This window comes from Ornithorhynchus anatinus, chromosome 16 (assembly GCF_004115215.2).
Source record: "Ornithorhynchus anatinus isolate Pmale09 chromosome 16, mOrnAna1.pri.v4, whole genome shotgun sequence".
Lineage (NCBI taxonomy): Eukaryota > Metazoa > Chordata > Mammalia > Monotremata > Ornithorhynchidae > Ornithorhynchus > Ornithorhynchus anatinus.
Genome location: NC_041743.1, coordinates 24,568,330 through 24,586,599, shown reverse-complemented (window position 1 = coordinate 24,586,599; position 18,270 = coordinate 24,568,330). Strand labels below are relative to the sequence as shown.

The 18,270-nt window shown below is 47.3% G+C and overlaps 1 protein-coding gene across 2 annotated transcripts in view; it reads left to right on the top strand.

Moving 5' to 3' along the window:
• The window catches only part of GRK5 (G protein-coupled receptor kinase 5), a 263,650-nt gene that overhangs the window by 214,156 nt on the left and 31,224 nt on the right, over nt 1–18,270 (top strand). The window contains exons 5-11 of one of the 2 annotated variants that reach the window (XM_029080574.2): nt 2,713–2,813; nt 7,628–7,720; nt 11,175–11,238; nt 11,561–11,701; nt 12,813–13,003; nt 14,765–14,802; nt 16,638–16,727. In XM_029080574.2, coding sequence (XP_028936407.1) covers nt 2,713–2,813; nt 7,628–7,720; nt 11,175–11,238; nt 11,561–11,701; nt 12,813–13,003; nt 14,765–14,802; nt 16,638–16,727 — 718 coding nt within the window. Of the gene's footprint in view, nt 1–2,712; nt 2,814–7,623; nt 7,721–11,174; nt 11,239–11,560; nt 11,702–12,812; nt 13,004–14,764; nt 14,803–16,637; nt 16,728–18,270 lie in introns of those variants that run through there. The other variant, XM_029080575.1, reaches the window with a different exon arrangement.

The following is an 18,270-nucleotide window of genomic DNA, read 5'->3' as shown; positions in this document are numbered from 1 at the left end:
CAAGATAGAACAAAACAATCAAAACCAGTATACCAGCCTTCAGGGGCAGAAGTTCAGATCAGTGGATGGGTGTTTGCTCCGTTCTCTACCCCGCTGGATTAAGTGTTTCTGCTCTCTGTTACCGTTACTGGGAGAAGAGGTTGAACCGAGGATTTCATTAATCAGTGCTTTCTTCATTACCTGTTAGCCAGGGCAATTCAGAGTTGAATTTCCTTGAAAAGGCAGATCTCTCCTCTTTTCCTCTGGGTTAATTCTGGGTGTTTCGAGCCGATATTCTCCGAGTGAAAATGCAGATCGGTGCCGATGTGATCAGCTCTCGGCTCTCTGCCCACTAGGTGCCGAGGTGGGGTTTAGCCGGCCGTGGGTAGGCCGGGACGTGATTTGAGGCCAGGATCACCAGCATCCTCCCACCCCCCATCCCAAGAGGCTAGTCCTCACTTTGCTGCCACTGATTCTTGGAAAAGTTGAGGCACCTCTCGCCGAGGACCAGGCTGTCTGGAGTGGTGAGATGCTCGGAGAGTGTTCCTTCCGGGCGGTGGTCAACTCTTCCATGTTTCCTCTGGAATTTTGAATTGCTGCATTTTAACCTGTTCTTCCGGATGGGGTTTTAGCCTTGGTGTTCTACGGGTCTGTCTTCCCATATTCAGACGGAGAGTTCCCTGTCCGGTGCTGTACTCATTGTAAGCAGATGATAAATGTTGTTGATGATAATGATTAGAATAATAAAATAATAATAATCCCCACCCTAAGGAACCAGCCCACAGGCTCTGAGAGCCCTCCAGTGCCAGCGTCATCAATGCCCCTACAAGTATTTGGCCAGTGGACTGGGCAGTTAATTTTTTATGGTATTTTTTAAGGGCTAACTATATGTCAAGCACTGTTCTAAGAGCTGGGGTAGGTACAAGTTAATTAGGTTGGATACAGTCCCTATCCTGAATGATGCTCACGGCCTAAGTGGGAGGGGGAATTCATTGTTTTGGATTTTCCTAGAGCTGGAGTTGAGAAACAGCAGGGCCTTTGGTCTTAATCCCACCCTGTTGCCGTGGAGGATGTCCCAAATGCCCAGGGTTTTGCTGGGTCGTCTGAGTAGAGGTAGCCCGTTGCAGGCCTGAAGGCCACCTTGATGTCTCTGAGCGGCCACCGTAGGAATGTGTGGACGGAAGGGGGAGAGGGAGGGAGGAATTGAATGCTTACTGTATGCAGAACACTGTACTAAGCGCTTGTGAGAGTACAGTACAACAGAGTTGGTAGACACTTTCCCTCCCCACGATGAGCTTACAGTCTAGACGAGGAGGCAGACACTAATATAAGCTAATATAAATAATTTTTCCCATTCAAATATTGCTACAACATCCTTTGGATGGTAGATTTTTCTCCTTCACTTGCCGCCCCACTACGGGATCTAAGTTAAAGTAATAATCTGGAGAAGCCACGAGATCCACAAGAAGCAGCGTGGCCTAGTGGAAAGAGCGTGGGCCTGGGAATCAGAAGGACCTGGGTTCTAATCCTGGCTCTGCCACTTGTCTGCTGTGTGACCTTGAGCAAATCGCTTTACTTCTCTGTGCCTCAATTTCCTCTTCTATAAAATGGGGATTAAGAATACGAGCCTCAGGCGGGACACGGAGTATGCTCAACTTGATTAGCTCTTATCTACCCCAGTGCTTAGTACAGTGCCTGGCACAAAATAAGTGCTTAATCAATACCACTTTCATCGCTATTATCGTTGTTATTAATAATAATCATATAATATTAAATTATTAAAATATTTGTCAGGAAGTCATGACCCATTTTTCAGTTTTCCAGAACACTTGGTTCCGAAACCTTGGATTGTATAAATCCTCCCAAAGCAAACTGTTGGTAAGGTGAGGAGGGAAATAATTCTTTTAACGCACTGATGATACTAATAATAAATCATGGAATTTATTAAGCACTTACTCTGTGCCAGTTCACTCTAGTAAGTGCTGGGGAGACACAAGCTAATCAGGCTGTACCCGCTCCATGTCCCAGAAGGCGCTAAGGAGTTAGAGCAGGTATTAAATCCCCATTTTACAGACGAGGAAACTGAGGCACAGAGAAGTTAGCTGACTTGCCGAACGTCACACAGCCAGCGAGTGGTGTAGCCAAGAGTAGAACCTGGGTCTTCTGACTCCCAGACCAATACTCATTCCAACAGGCTATTCATTCATTTCTTCAGTCGTATTTATTGCGCGCTTACTCTGTGCAGTGCTGTTTGTGAGCAGAAGTGGTTGGGCTACTCTGGTAACCGCTGACGACATCAAACCGGGAAACCTTGTTTAATAAGGGACCCCCCCCCAAATCTCCAAACCAAAGCCCCAGAGAATGGGCTGAGAGAGAGAAAATACCGTGTATTTCGATGGCAGAGTGGGTAGGTGTAAAGGGCTGCCTGGCTGACGTTCCTTCGGCTATTCCGTATGTCCCACGAGTAGGGACCGTGCCTGGAAAAGCACGCATTTTTTACCTACGGGCAAGGGGTTGTTTGATGAGGACACGAGAGCCTGAATGGTCTTCCCGTCGGGTCCGACGTCCCACGGCCAGATTCTGACCAAATGGTTTGTCCGTCCTTTGCTCGCAGTCGACGACCTTTTAGAGGCAACGGGAAGGATCAAGGGAAGCCGCTAGAGAAAGCCCAGGGCTCTGCTCTTTCCCACCCATGACCCCCTCTCTTCCTTTTCTGCCCTCTCTTCGTTCTAGTCTCCAGTTTATGTGGCAGAAGTAAGTCAGGACCTGGTGCACCAGACCGAAGAGAAACTTGAACTGAGCCCCGGGAAAGAACTTTTTGCTCACTGTGCAAAGTAAGTATGACTGACATCTGAAGAGCACACGCTCAGGCGGGGACGGTGGGGAAGATAAAGCGGGGAGGGGAGGAATTATCATCTGGATGTGCGATGCGGTCTTCCCGCAGCTTCCCTTTATTAATTCAGGACAGCCGCCTGACAAGTGGCGAGAGCATTTCATCTGTATTAAATATAGCAACTATTTCCATTCCATTCTACAGGCTGCACATACAGGCCCTTAGTGTTTCAGGTATTTGAAGGAATGTTCCAGCCAAGCAAATCAGCCGTAGACTTCACGCTGTGTGCAAAGAGATACAATCACGGCGATTCCAAAGAAAACATCTCCGTTTCAAAGGGAATAAAAATTAAGTGGCTATTCAGTCCATTTAGACAGAGGAATGTGCAAACTTCGCCCTGCCTGGATTTTCCAGAAATCCTTCAATGGGATTTCTCCCCCTCCCCGCCCCGCTCGGATCCCATCAGACTTTCCTAAAGCAGGGAGAGCTCTCCCCTCCTGGGCATTCTTTCATCTTCGTGCCCGCCGAGCGGCGGGTTACCTTGTCGGAGGTCGCCCGTCTGGGCTGCCGGCCTTACGGTGCTTGGGATTCAACTTGCATTTCCAAGGCTTGAACTCGTTTGTATTTTGCCAGAAGATCATAAACCCAAAACACACACCCGCACGCACACCAGAAAAGCGAAAAGTCGGGCTCATCGAAAACAGACCCGCATGGCCTGGGGCCGAGCACATTCTGTTTCGCCTCGGATGATGTAATGGGGATTTATGAAATGGGCCCTCGTGTCCTTCACTCGTTTGGCTCCCGCTGCTGACCTTTATGTTTCCAGTTATTCTCTGCACTGGTGGAAAGGCAGCTCGTTTGAGGCTCCCTGCAATAACAAACGGGATTTCACGTTGGCTCCGACTCCCACCCCGCCGTAATGACCGTGGACGGGACTCCAGTCGGAGCGGGCCGGAGCGGAAGGCAGGGCACGTAGGTGTGGCTGCACTTATTGTCCAAGGGAAATGGAAGCCACAGACTGTTCCCTCAGAACGATCCCAGTTTGGTTTCTGGCAAGTGGCTGGTGTGAATCCAGATTCAGAAAAGGACCGGGGAGGAGAGGATGGCGTTTCAGGGTCTAGGATCTTTCAGTCGGTTGAGCAGATAGCTGGTTTGTTGTTTTGGTGTCTCGCCATTGGCTGCTCAGGAGGTAAATTGGAGGGTTTCTTTCTTCGTAAGGAAACCGTAGCCAACCTTTGGGTTCCGAGTTGACGCGGCTCTGAATAGCGAATGGTTACGGCTCACCGTAAGGAGTGAAAAATCGATCGATTAGTAAATCGCTCGTGAATGTAGAGCTTGAAACATCTCTGGGTGACTTATGAAGATGAAGAGAGCAGTTCTTTATCACCTCTTGTCGTCATTTACTAAGGGTACTGAATTTTAGAAAAGTAAGATGAAGCCCTTAGCCTCCTGCACAAAAAGCTTCTCTGTATAAATATTCATCTCGCATAAACCATGAATAAACCACAATTATATGGTTTATATGCATATAGGGCAAGTACTTGGGTATACCCAAATGCACCTATTTATGGTCCATTTAAGATGGAATCCATTTAAAACCAATTATGGTCAAAGGAACCTGTTTCAGTGGGTCTCCGTATAAGTAATTACTTAAGCCCTCTTGGACAGCTGTGCGAGGCTAATCAAATTATACCTTCCATCTTCATATGTACCTAGGGAAGCCTAGAAAATTTGAGGTCTGAGGTCTAGTCTGTTGGCATAAAATGGATCGACGGAGCATTTCCGAATGCAAATCCGGGCCTTTCCGTAACCCCCGAAATGTGGTTCTCGGCCAGCTGGATGTCTAGCTACACGAAGAGATTCAAGTGGCTAGTCCAGTGCAATGTATCAAAGGTATTCATGTAGCACTTACTGTGTGCTGAGCACTGTACTGAGCACTTGGGAGAGTAAAATACAACAGAGTAGGTAGACCCGTTTCTTGCCCACAAAGCCCAAGTCAGGGGATCGATGGATTCGATTCTGCACAGACTTGGCTACCAACCAGCTGAAGACCTTGAGCTCACTGTGGGCTGGGAATCTGTCCGTTTGTTGCAAATTGTACTCTCCCAAGCACGCGGTACAGGCTTTGCATACAGTAAGCGCTCAATAAATACGAATAAATAAATGAATGAATGGATAAAATCCTTGCCCATCCTTCTAGGGGCTCCGTGGTCCCTCTAGACTGCAAACTCGTTGTGGACAGAAAACGTGTCCAATTCTGTTCTGTCGTACTCTCCCAAGCACTTATTACAGTGCTCGGCACACAGTGTGCTCTCCATAACTACCATTAATGATGAGTAAAATGGTCTCCTCACTTCCTGGCGTACAGATCTTTTCCTCCTTTGCGTGGGAATTTCACACAAGAAGCAAACAACCCGCTCTTTCACCATGTGTTGTTGCTATGTGTGTGAAGAGATAAGGCCGTGCAGCTCTTCCTCCCTATCCTTATCACGGGCAGAAAAGTGGCATCTCCACACGCAGAGTTGAACAGTTATTCTCCCCAACTTCAAAGCTTTAGGCACATCTCCTCCAAGAGGCCTTCCCTGACTAAGCCCTCATCCTTTTTCTCCACCCCTGCATCGCCCTGACTTGTCCCCCTTACTCTCCCCCCCTTCCAGCCCCACAGCACTCATGTACATATCAGTAATTTTGTTTACATTAATGTCTTTGTCCCCCTCTAGACTGTAACTTGCTGCGGGCAGGGATTGCGGCTGTTATATCGTTATATTGTACTCTCCCAAGCGCTTAGTACAGGGCCCCGCACACATAAATAAGCTCAATAAATAGGACTGCCTGACGGATTGACCGAGGATAAAGCTCGGATATCTCCACAGCTAGCCGGAGTGATGTTTCCCGGGCTCAGCTATTGCGGTTATTATCGAGCGGTCACTCTGTGCCAAGTATTGTACTGAGCACTCTAGAGAGGAACAGGACTGTTCCAGGTGGCTCACATTCCAAAAGAGGGAGCCGACGGATCCTCCGGGAATGAGACGACCGGGAAGATTCAGCGATAAACAAGGACGACAACGAGAGAAATAGTGTCCATCCCCGCTGAAGACCCAACAGGGATGGTCCCTCAGCAGGGATGAACAGTCCTTGGGCTCATTCCAGCTTCTGGCAGGGCTGTTCTTGATCCACCGTCCCCTTGTCCCAACAGCGGGGAGACTGTTCCTCCCCGGCTGGGCAGGCACGTGGGCGGGGGGGGGGGCGAACTCTGCCCTAAAGACCTCAGAGTTATGCGGGGAGTGGTCGAGACGGGCGTTTGAGGTTATTGTGAAGCGTTCCACATTTTTCTGGCCCGGAACGCCCTCCCTCTCCGTATCTGACAGACATTCACTTTCCCCCCTTTCAAAGCTTTATTGGAGGCACATCTCCTACAGGAGACCTTTCCCGCCCGACTAAGCGTCGTTTCCTCTTCTCCCACCCCCTTCCCTGTCACCCTCGCACTTAGATTTGCACCCTTTATTCACCCCTCCCTCAGCCCCACAGCAGTTATTTATTTATATTAATGTCTGTCTAGACTATAAGCCCTCTGTGGACAGGGAACGTGTCTACCGACTGTTATATCGCACTCTCCCAAATGCTTAATATAGTGCTGTGCACACACTGAGTGCTCAATAAATACGATCCATTGTTTGATGGATTGATTTACCTATCTGACTGGCCCAGGCATCTCTTCTTACAGAGATTGACGGGAAGTGGATTTTTTTCCTATTCCCAGGCCCTCAGGCCAACAGCAGAGTTGGGGCAGATCAGAGCTGGTCCTGAAAACCGGGTGGGCTGCCAACAAGCGGAAAGCAGCTGGGTTAGCGTTTCCTAGTTCTTCGTCTCCATCATTTTGGATCCGCTTCTGTCAAATTAAATCGGTGCCTAGAGCCCAGCCTTCATTAGTCATACTAATGACCGTACTGAATAATAACCCTACTGAAAGCTCACCTCCCCCCAGGAGGCCCTCCCAGACTAAGCCCCTCTTTTCCTCTGCTCCCCCTCGCCCCGACTCGCTCCCTTTGCTCTGCTCCCCTCCCCACCCCACAACATTTGTGTATATATGTAGATATTTATAATTACAATTCGTTTTATTTTTATTAATGATGTGTGTATAGCTATAATTCTATTTATAATGATGCTACTGATGCCTGTTTACTTGTTTGGATGTCTGTCCCTTCTAGACTTTGTGCCCGTTGTGGGCAGGAATTGGCTCTATTTGTTGCTGAATTGTACTTTCCAAGTGCTTAGTACAGTGCTCGGCATACAATAAGCGCTCAGTAAATACAAAGGAATGAATGAATGAATAAGAGCTATGAGGAGATCTCAGCCCCAGTCGAACCCAGTTATTCCAGTTTTCCTCCTCACCGAGGATCGCACAGTGGTTAATTCTTTTAAAATCTGCGTGTGGCTCACCGAACCTTCCCCCTCTCCCCATTCTTGGGGCCCTTTTGCTCTCCTCATCCTCACACGAACTAACATTGCTCACTGTCAAACAGAGGATGCGTTTTCCACTTCCCCAGTCTTGCCTGCACCCAGGTCTCTTCTACAGTCATTCATTCATTGTCAGTCATATTTATAGAACACTTACTATGTGCAGAGCACTGTGCTAAGCGTTGGGGAGAGTACAGTACAACAATAAGCAGACACATTCCATGCTCAGGAGACCCAAATTCTTTAAGCTACCAAAAGAAACGAGCCCCCCATCTGCCCCTTGCAGTGGCACATTGATGCTATCCTATCGCCAGCTCAGGATTATAAAATACGCATCTGTTTTTTCATCTGAGATAGATCCGTCCTTGACTACCTAAGCGGAGAGCCTTTTCAAGAGTACCTGGGCAGCATGTATTTCGACAGATTTCTTCAGTGGAAGTGGTTAGAAAGGTAAGCTTCCCTCTCACAGTCTTCTCATTTCGGGGATTCTCCTAGAATGATGGGTTTGGCTACGTTCCAGGAATTAAGCGTCACTATATTTGCTCTTGATTCCAAGCTTTGTTTATCACATAAATGAATCACGAGGTGAATGAATGGACCGTGATGGTTCTATCCATTTCTCTCTAAAGAAGGGGGCCGAAATTCCGTTGCACTATACTGTCCCAAGCGCTTAGTACAGCGTTCTGCACATAGTAAGTGCTAACTAAATGCCAGTGTTGATGAGACCCTTAAGATCAGGGTGGTTCGATGGACATCTTTTTTCTTATATTAGTAATAATAATAATAATATTAAGCGCTTTATTATGTGCCTTAGTAAACGCTGGGTCAGCTACAAGATAACCAGGCCAGAAGACTCAGTCCCTGTTCTAGATGGGGCTCACAATCTAAGTAGTGTCCGGAGCCCCATTTTCTAGTGAAAAACCCCATTTCTTCTTCTGCCCTGGTCATTAGAGTCTCTGTAATTTTAGGATCCTTGTGTTCAGAACATCTGAAGGTTAAAAACTCCAATATTTCTGATAACACCAGGACTTGCCAGTTTCCTGTACAGTACCTGGAGATATCCCTTTGACTTTTATGCGAGAAGAATTGAATATCCTTCCTCTCTGATAGGCCCCACAATGCCTTCCTCTCCGGCTTTTTGGCCGGATATATTCTCTTTTGTTTTAAAAACGGCCTAATGAATCCCCATGAAAATTGAAATAGGGGAGTCTGCATGTATGGGCCGATATTTTCACACATTCTTCTGGATTGAAATCCAGAAACTGCTCAAAATTCTGACACATTATACAGGACAAGCAGCGTGGCTCAGTGGAAAAAGCCCGGGCTTGGGAGGCAGAGGTCACAAGTTCGAATCCCGGCTCTTCCACTTGTCAGCTGTGTGATTGTGGGCAAGTCACTGAACTTCTCTGTGCCTCAGTTACCTCATCTGTAAAATGAGGATTAAGACTGTGAGCCCCACGTGGGACAACCTGATTACCCTGTATCTACCCCAGCGCTTAGAACATAGAACTTAGAACTCTGCACATAGTAAGCGCTTAACAAATACCAACCTTATTATTATTACAATATTCGAAGGCAAGACATCCGTCGATTGAGTGTAACAGAAAAATTCCTAGGCTAATCTGATCATCCCTTTGTTTGTGGCCTCTGACCCCAGCAACTCTATTCACCCAACAGTCCAACCCCATCCTTGGTCTTCCACTAGCATATTGTTTATCCTTTACACCGGGCTTCTTGCGCCCCTAAGAAATCCATTCACCTGTTACGCTAGCAGGAAAGAAGTTCACTTTTGGAAAGGACATGTGGAGTACTCTTCCTGCTCACTGCGCTTTTTTTTGCTCTAAGTGGAACATTAAAAGTGGACTGTGTCACAGACACCAAGTGATAGAGAAGCAGCGTGGCTCAGTGGAAGGAGCCCGGGCTTGGGGGTCAGAGGTCATGGGTTCGAATCCCAGCTCTGCCGCTTGTCAGCTGTGTGACTGTGGACAAGTCACTTCACTTCTCTGTGCCTCAGTTCCCTCATCTGTAAAATGGGGATTAAGACTGTGAGCCTCATGTGGGACAACCTGAATACCCTGTATCTACCCCAGCACTTAGAACAGTGCTCTGCACCTAGTAAGCACTTAACAAATACCAACATTATTATTATTATTTATTGAGCGCTTACTGTGTGCAGAGCACTGTACTAAGCGCTTGGAAAGTACAATTCGGCTAACTGCTAAAGAATAGTAAAAGATACTCCAGAGACCAGAACGAGTTAATAATCCTCCATAAGGCAAACTTCCTCGCTGCTAGGATCAGTTCCAATTTCTCTGGTTGGGGTTCTTTAACACTCATATTTTTTCAGTGTGAACCCAGAGATTCCTCTGATGTTGTAGAACTCTTATTCTCCCCCAACAATTAAATTCTCTGGTAACCTAAAGTTACTCATTGGTTTTCAAATATTGCAAACAGTTAGGCTGGAAAACCTTGATGTGGTATTAATTCCAGCTGTAAAACAAATAACCTCCAAGTAAACAGAGACTATATGTTAATAATGTTTTCCTCTGGCTAATTATTTATATGAGAAAGAATTGTGAGGGAGTGGATTCTTGCCGAAAAGACTGCTGTGAAAAGACTGTTGTTGGTGTTGGTTTTTTTTTTTTTTAAACTGATATGGGTTAAGCTCTAAGGTCTTCAGCAAATAAACATCCTTCAGTAGATAAACTAATGAGAGTTCCACGAATACTCAAAGAATGGGCCAGAAAGCATGCCAGGTTTTGCAGGAAGGTCTTTTAAGGAGAAGAGTTTTAAGAGTGGGATTTCTGATGAAATGAGAACTGATTAGATGCCCGGGTATTATTCGGCTGCCAGAAGAGAAATCGGCGGAATAGAGATTTTCCATATGGATGGTCTGCAAAGCGATATTATGGATCTACCACCTAAACTGTCTTTAGTTCTCCTGACCTGGGACTCGGCAATACATAAGGCTTTTTCAAACAAGGAGATTAGAGTTCTGTTGTATTGCTTTGGTAGACGATCTTGCACTAAGTTTTTAATGTTGTATAACAAGTTCTCTGTGCCTCAGTTTCCTCAACCATAGAATGGGGATTAAATACCCGTTCTTTCAGACCACCCGGCAAATCCCTGGGCGTGTGGGACATCTTCCGTGGCTACAGGGTAGGATTAAGACCAAAGGCCCTGCTACCTCTCAACTCCAGCTCTGGCAAAGTCCAAAACAGTGAATTCTTCCTCTGGGCCGGGAAGTCAGAAGGACCTGGGTTCTAATCCTCGCTCTGTCACTTGTCTGCTGTGTGACCTTGGGCAGTCATTTCACTTCTCTGTGCCTCAGTCTCCTCATTTGTAAAATGGGGATTAAGACTGTGAGCCCCTTGTAGGTCAGGGACTGTGTCCAACCTGATTATCTCATATCCACTCCAGTGCTTAGAACATAGTAAGCACTTAACAAATATAACAACAATGATAATAATAATATGGGTTAGCGAGGGGATATATGTAAGTAGAGCAGTGGATCTAATCTTGTGCAAAAAGCGAACTAGTAAGTAAAAGACTTTGGACTTTCTCAGATGATTTCACCTTTCTCTCATTCTCCATGCATAGTGATGGGATTTAGTAGTTTCAGTCATAAGAGGGAAAATCAGACCGTTTCTAGGCTGGGCGTTCGTTCAGGGCCCAGCCTGTTAACAAGGTCTTGGATTTTATCCGAAGCCATGACTCACAAACATGCCGGAACAGATTGGTTTTAATTTTATTACCTATCAGCACGGAGGACTTCACATCGTGCCTCGGTATCAAATAACGAGATTAGAAAAACGTGCGTCCATCTTTTTTCATTGCAAAGATGAGAGGAAAATGGGCCTTCATATGCCGTAAAGCCAATGTCGGATTCCTTGTTTCCTTCCAGACAACCAGTGACCAAAAACACTTTCCGGCAGTATCGGGTACTCGGTAAAGGCGGCTTCGGAGAGGTGAGCTATTTTCCAATCTCACTGCCATGGGTTTCGTAACGAAGTGTTCTCCGGGCCACGGTGACATTAAATATTCCTCTTCACGAGTCCTTTGCCGTCCAGTGTTGGAGTGGACCTTCAAATGCCGGTCGGCAATCGGAGGCGGCTCCGTGGGGTCTGCCATTTTCTATCTCGGCCTAGCTGAGCAAAATGAGAGCGCAGAGCCTTCGAAGAGATTGAGAACTGTCAGAGGACCAAGGAGGTGCAATTGTTCTTCTAGATTCACGGCCTCCTAGCGCACGGGAGCCGAGTCTAAACACTGCCTTCTCGTTCTTACTTTCAGGTCTGCGCTTGTCAGGTTCGTGCCACAGGTAAGATGTATGCCTGCAAGAGGCTGGAGAAGAAAAGAATAAAAAAGAGGAAAGGAGAATCCATGGCACTAAATGAAAAGCAGATCTTGGAAAAAGTCAACAGCCAGTTTGTAGTAAGTATTCCTCACGGAAAGAAGCGGTCAGAGACCTGGCTGTCCCCACAGACTTTTAACTTTCCTTTGGAAAAATCCCGCAAAACGTAGCAGCCGTTTTTCCTCCAGTGATTAAAAAACCAGTTATTGTTCCTTGACGTTTCAAGGTTTGCCAAGTGGTAAACAAGACCCGCATTCGGTGTGCCTCTGAAAATAGCTCACGCAGTGAGGGGCGAGATGCCAAATTTGGCTTGACCCGCATTTAGCCGGATGCGGGGCTGGGGCCGGAGGTGCGTTAAAAGTCTGTCCGCTTCCAAGGAAGATTGGATCGGAAACCTAGAAGTCAACGTGGTCCCGAAAGAGTTCCGTCTCTCCGATGTCTCCAAAAACAACTAGATCTTGGGGCATCACCAGAACCGTACCTTGGGTTTCTGTAGAGGAAAGCCCTCCCCATCAACTCTAAACCAAAAAGAGTGCTGAAAGACAGGCATTTTTCAACCCCCGTCCTGAGAAAGGTGCATCCTGGTATTTCCGCCTGTGATTTTCCTGGTCCCAATGCCAGGTCTTCCTGGAGAGCTTCCACGCGTAATGGTCTGGCCAGCGCTCAAGGGAAGGCCAGGGTCTGTTGTCAATTGGAAGACTTTTATCCAGAATATCTTGCTGTGGATGCACCTGTTCTCACTCGGGAAAATATGTCTAATCAAAAAAGGTGAACGTCACAAGCCATTGATGTGAAATTATTGAAGCGGACTCGACTCTTAGAAACGACATGTAGTTTTCCCCCGCTGTTGTAAGAATGCCTCTCTTCTACGAACAGTGTGTTGGGAATCTCGGCTAGTTCCTCATCCGGAGAGCATCCCGGACAATTAAAGGGTAAATTTGGGACGGGGCAAGAAGAATAAGCTAAACCACTGGCAGTATCCTAATTCAGTCACGTTGTCTTGGAGGGCTTCATTGTTTGATCTTGGTTGGTAGGGCAAGGATCAAGTTAAGTTAGGCCTGTTTGGGTTGATATGGACAGAATGCAGCTGCTGCTGCTTCCTCCTCCACTCGTTTTGAATTTTGAAGAAAACAGGAAGTGGTGAGTTCCTACACTGTTTATGTCACAAGTGTGTTGCAAATGTGTTCCCAGGTCAACTTAGCCTATGCCTATGAAACAAAGGATGCGCTGTGCTTAGTCCTGACCATAATGAATGGGGGCGACTTAAAATTCCACATCTATAACATGGGAAACCCAGGCTTTGAAGAGGAGAGAGCGTTATTTTATGCGGCAGAGATTCTCTGCGGCTTGGAAGATCTCCACAGGGAAAACACTGTGTACAGGTATGTGTGGGTCGACGTCCAGAAGGAGCTCGGTGGAATTTCTAAGAAGGGTCGGTTCCCCCTGACGCCATTCTGTCTCGGTCCGTTTGAGGGTCGTGGATGTCTTCAGGGGTCCTTAAATCGAGAAGTTCTTCGCTGTTCCTCGGTGCCTTTCTCCAACTCAGATGTAGTCGCGATCTGGTGCCGAAAACCAAGCCATCGGTGGAGAGGCGGCTGTGGGTTTGTGGGTGTTTATAAAACAAGGATGTGGCTGTTTTCTTACGTATCATTCTTTCAAATTCTTGGAGGCTGGGTATGGGCCACTGTGCAAGGTATTCGGTCAGCAACTGATGCGCCTTTGACCGCGGTGTAGAAAATTAAAATAAAACCTGAAACGGAATATTCCCCGATTGGCTCTCTACCTTGAAAAATGGACCTTTCCTTCCTGAAACACTGAGATGCATTGGCCCTCCGTAGCCAATCAGCAGCCAGTGGGCTGTAAAGGGAAGTCCTGTGACTTAGTCCCTCTGACCCCCCTCCTCCCCTTCACATATTTCAGAAGCGTTTGTTTGACAAGGAGACATGGTACTGTTGGTCTCTTGGTGGAGTTTATCTTGAGGGGTCAAGAAGGTTCTAAAAACAAGAAAGAATGTTCGTGACAACAGGCTTTCTCCCCCTCTGCCCCCGAACACCGTCTCATTGCCTTTGTTTCTGTTTGGTTTCCACTGAAGTGAAAAGAGAATGAGTTAGAAAAATCGCCCCGGGGGATGGAAGAAGAAACTATCTAAGCGGTGCCTTGTTTGCTTACCTGGTCCTGCAAAACTTTCCCCCAGTCTCCTTCCTGACCAGAATTTGTGGGGCGACCGGTGGTGGAAGAGGGTTTTTTTTTCTGACTAAGACTCTGACGGGGGAGAATAGCTGTGGTAGGCTGGGCCGAAAAGAACTGGATCACCCTGATGGAGGCCACTTTAACGATATTAACTGTGGTATTTGTTAAATGCTCACTATGTACCAAACACTGCACTGGGTCCCATCCACATGAGGGTTCACAGTCTAAGGGGGAGAAAGGGTACTTAGTCTCCATCTTACAGATGAGGAAACTGAAGGCCAGAGGTGGTAAGTGTCTCGCCTCGGGTCACAGAGCAAGCAAGTGGCAGAGCAGGGATTAGAATGCCACTCTCCTGATTCCCAGCCTGGGCTTCTCCCGCTAGGCCACGCTGCACCTCACGTTCTGACCTTTTTTTCGATGGGCTTATAACCTACCCACCTCCCCCACCTAAGTCGTTTCCAGCTCTGACTTCTCCTTTCCCCATCACAAGCCAGTATCCAATTCAAATTCAGGGGATGCAGTAGGCTCTGACCCCGGGCTTGACCTCTCCCCCCCACCTCCCCTTCCCCCACCCCCCACGCCCAACCAGGGCTATGAGGAGGGAGGATTGAGGATTCTCTTGGTTGCCAGGAAAACAAAACCTTCACCCTCTTTTCAGTCTCGGGTGAGCTGCGCTCCTCGTCCTTCCCACCCTCCACCCAACCCCCTCCCTCCCCACCCCTCGCAATCCCCGGGACCGGAAAAGGAGAAAGTGCATGGCCTGAGCCACTGTTCATTCAGCCCATCCCGGAAACCAGTACAGATCTGCAGTAAGGGGCTTGCTTAGTGAGTGGGGTGTCCACCCCCACACAGGAAGAGAAGAAAGTCTCTCTGTTCTGCTCAGTGCTGAAATGTGTGCCCCTTTACAGTGAATTCCTCCTCCCACTCACATGTCCATTATCTTTCATTTTCAGAGATTTGAAACCAGAAAACATCCTTTTAGACGATTATGGTAAGTTAAGAGGCCATTCAATCGATAGATCGGTGGAATTTCTTAAGGGCTTTCTGATGAATGGTAATAACTGTGGTGTTTGTTAAGCACTTACTATGTGCCAAGCACTGTACTAAGCACTGGGGTAGATACAAAATAAGTGGGGTGGTCACGGTCCCTGTCCCACATAGGGCTAACAGACTTAAACCTCGTTTTGCAGATGAGGAAACTGAAGCATAGAGAAGGTAAATGACGTGCCCAAGGTCACACAGCAGACAAGTGGCAGAGCTGGGATTAGAACCCGAGTCCCCCGACTCCCAGGGCCATGTTCTTTCCACTAGGCCACGTTGCGTCCACGCAAAATACTGTACCGAGTGCTTGAGAAAGAACAAATACATTAAGAGATGCTTTGCCTATTAAGTGTTCTATGTTGGGTGTTAAGGTACAGGGGCTCGAAGGATCTTGGACTTTATTTGAAGCCCCCCCCCACTGTAACCACAGGTTTGGGGGATGGGCCGATGGTCTTCGTGAATTTCACGATACTGGCCGAGGAGAAAACTTCCAGATTTTTTAGTTACGAATGATTACGGTAGCTGTGAGTTGCTCCGTTTCTACCGCTACCGATTATAGCACTGTGAATAATCAGTCATTAATCAGACAGTGTCGGTGGGCTGGACGCTACTGCCGTTTAAAAGCTTCAGCCCCTGCCCGTGCTGTGTTTGCCGTATCAAATCCTTCAGATCTGTAGAAGATTCTCCTTGAACCAGCGCTCGCCTCCAGGTCTTACAAAAGAGGGCAGACCTCCAAGATGGCCACCCCTCTTGTTTCTCAGTGGATCCCGTCGGGTCTTCCTCTCGTCCTCGGCATCGTTAGGGCGGCGGTCTTGATTCAAGGGCTTTTTTTCCCCCCTCTGCCCGGGACCGAGTTAAACATCCTGTTGCCGCCGTTGCGAGTCGCCACGGCCACTGCAGGGGAGCCCGGGTTGCATGCTGTCATGCATCTCCGACCCGAGAATGACGCCTCCGCTGTGTCCTTGGCCTCTGTTTATCTGGGCTCGCCACCCATAACCCGGACTGGGTGTAAATCCTTAAGCCTCATTATTCCAGCCTTCCTGCCTTTGTGAGACATCCACAGAGCACATTTCAAGAGCGATCGGGCCGAGTCAAAAATAGCTTCGGAGAGAAAGCGTTCGCTCAAAGCCCGAGCCATTCACATTTATGCCTGTGTTAATCAGGGAGTGGTGTCACTCTTTCGGAGAATATGGAAATCGTTGTTAAAACTACTCTTTGGAATAAACTTGAACTAAATCCGTGCCCCGTCTGGTGTGATTGGAGGCCCTCGAGGAGGATCTGATCGTAGCACAAACATGACTTTGGTGAAAGGAGCTTCGAGAAGGCAGCTGAAGAACCTCTAGAGCTGGCTATTTTCAGTATTTATTTCTCATTTCTCAGATGAGGCCTAGGCCTTCAAGGCAACTCTCCTAGGCTTCTGTGAATTGACAGGAAGGCTTCTCCTTTCCTCTCCCCTCACAAATTTCCCAGCCTCCCAAAGAGAGGGGGAACAGTGCAGGTAGAGGTGGTTCCATCCACATTTTTTTCTGAATCTGATCCCAGTAGGCAAAGGATTTCCAAATATCACAAAAATTTCACATTTTTCCCAAGAAGAAATCTGCCACACCCAGAATCGGGCAGGGACCTCACAACTTAGTGATGTCTCCCGCCCTCCAGGAAAGCTCATGGGGATATTTGGAGAGACAAAATAAATTCAATTTTTTTCCTGTATTTGAAAGAGCATGGCACTGGGCCAGTTTTTAACTGGTTTATAACAGTTCTAAATGCCTCTTGTTTTCCTCTCAGGCCATATTAGAATATCCGATTTGGGCCTAGCAGTGAAGATCCCTGAAGGAGATTTAATCCGCGGCAGGGTAGGAACAGTAGGATACATGGGTAAGTGATTTGCTTACTTGGCTATTTGTAAGGATTATTATTTTCTCCCCACGACTTCTTCTGCAAAGCAAATGAATCCCATCCATGTGAAGCCGGGGATAGCATCCAACCAGTATGGTCAACGGTGCATTTCCAACGTTTGAGATCAGGATTTTCTTGGTTTGTTTTTTCCTTTGACTTGCCAGAGGAGACCCAAATGTCTTCAAATCCTTCTCTCCCTCCAACAGAATGAGCCTCTGAAGGCCCTCTCTGTGCCACAAATGTTGTTTTCTTCGTGAGCTAGACTCAGCAGGCGTTTCGTGTGGGTGTGTGAATATGGGGGCCGCATACTCTAAAAAGAAGCTTTGCCCAGGCTGGGGTCCAAGAGAGGAACTGCCCCCAAGGCCACAGACCCCAATCCGTCCTGGAATCTGGACGCTGCCGGGGTGAAGGGCCAGGGTGAAGAACGTAGGGAAGGAGGAGAAGCAAGAAACTCCCATGACTCTGCTTCTCCTCGGTCATCCTTCCACCAGATGGCATTTGTGTCGTATTAACCTGCCCTTCCTCCTCCCTCCCTCTCCCACGGCCTCTGGCCCGCTCCAAAGTAGATGGCGGTATCTGGGAGCGGGGAGGGTAGGGGAGGAATTCCTCCCTCAGGTCCCAAACAGCTGCTGCTCCTTCTGGCTTTATCTTCATTTGGGGGCAAATGGAAGGAGCTTTGGCTAATTTGCAGCAAAGATAACCACTTGTGTTTGTCTCAACTGCAAATCCAATTTGGTAAATTTAATGTCCCTTGACCACATGTTAAACTGCCAAAGTGTGTGTGTGTGTGTGTGCACGCTTGTGTATGCATGTCATCATAATAATAATAATTGTGGTATTTGTTAAGCACTTACTATGTATCAAGCATCATCCCAAGTGCTGGGGTAGTTACAAGATAATCAGTTGACAGTGGTGTTTCATATACTGTACTAGGACTATATTTTGCATCTCAAAAGATCACTAGAAAACACTTAAAAGGGCAAATTGACAAGTATAGTTGTGATATTTAAGTGCTGCCTATGTGACAAGCACTGTTCTAAGAGCTGGGATAGATACAGAATAATCAGATCCCATATGGAGCTCATAATCTAAGTAGAAGGAAGAACAAGCATTGAATCCCCATTTTGCTGCGGAGAGAACTGAGGCACAGAGAATTTAAATGCCTTACCCCAGATCACACAGCAGGTAAGTGACGGAGCCAGGATTAGAAGTCAGGTCCTCTGACTCCCAGGCCCATGTTCTTTCCACTAGGCCGTGTTTCTTCCCATATATATGCTGCATATGTGTTTTTTAATTAATTATGATATCTGTTGAGCACTTACTCTAGGCTAAGCACCTTATTAGATGCTGTGGTGGATCCAAGATCATCAGATCTTGACCTTATGAGGATAGATACAGTCAGCATTTGAATTTGAAAGAGGTACCAATGAACAACATTTAGTTGGTTGATTTTGTAAAGCCTCCGATGGGTTTATTTGGGATAGCAGCATTCTTCATTGAATGTATCCTAGCTAACTGGAAT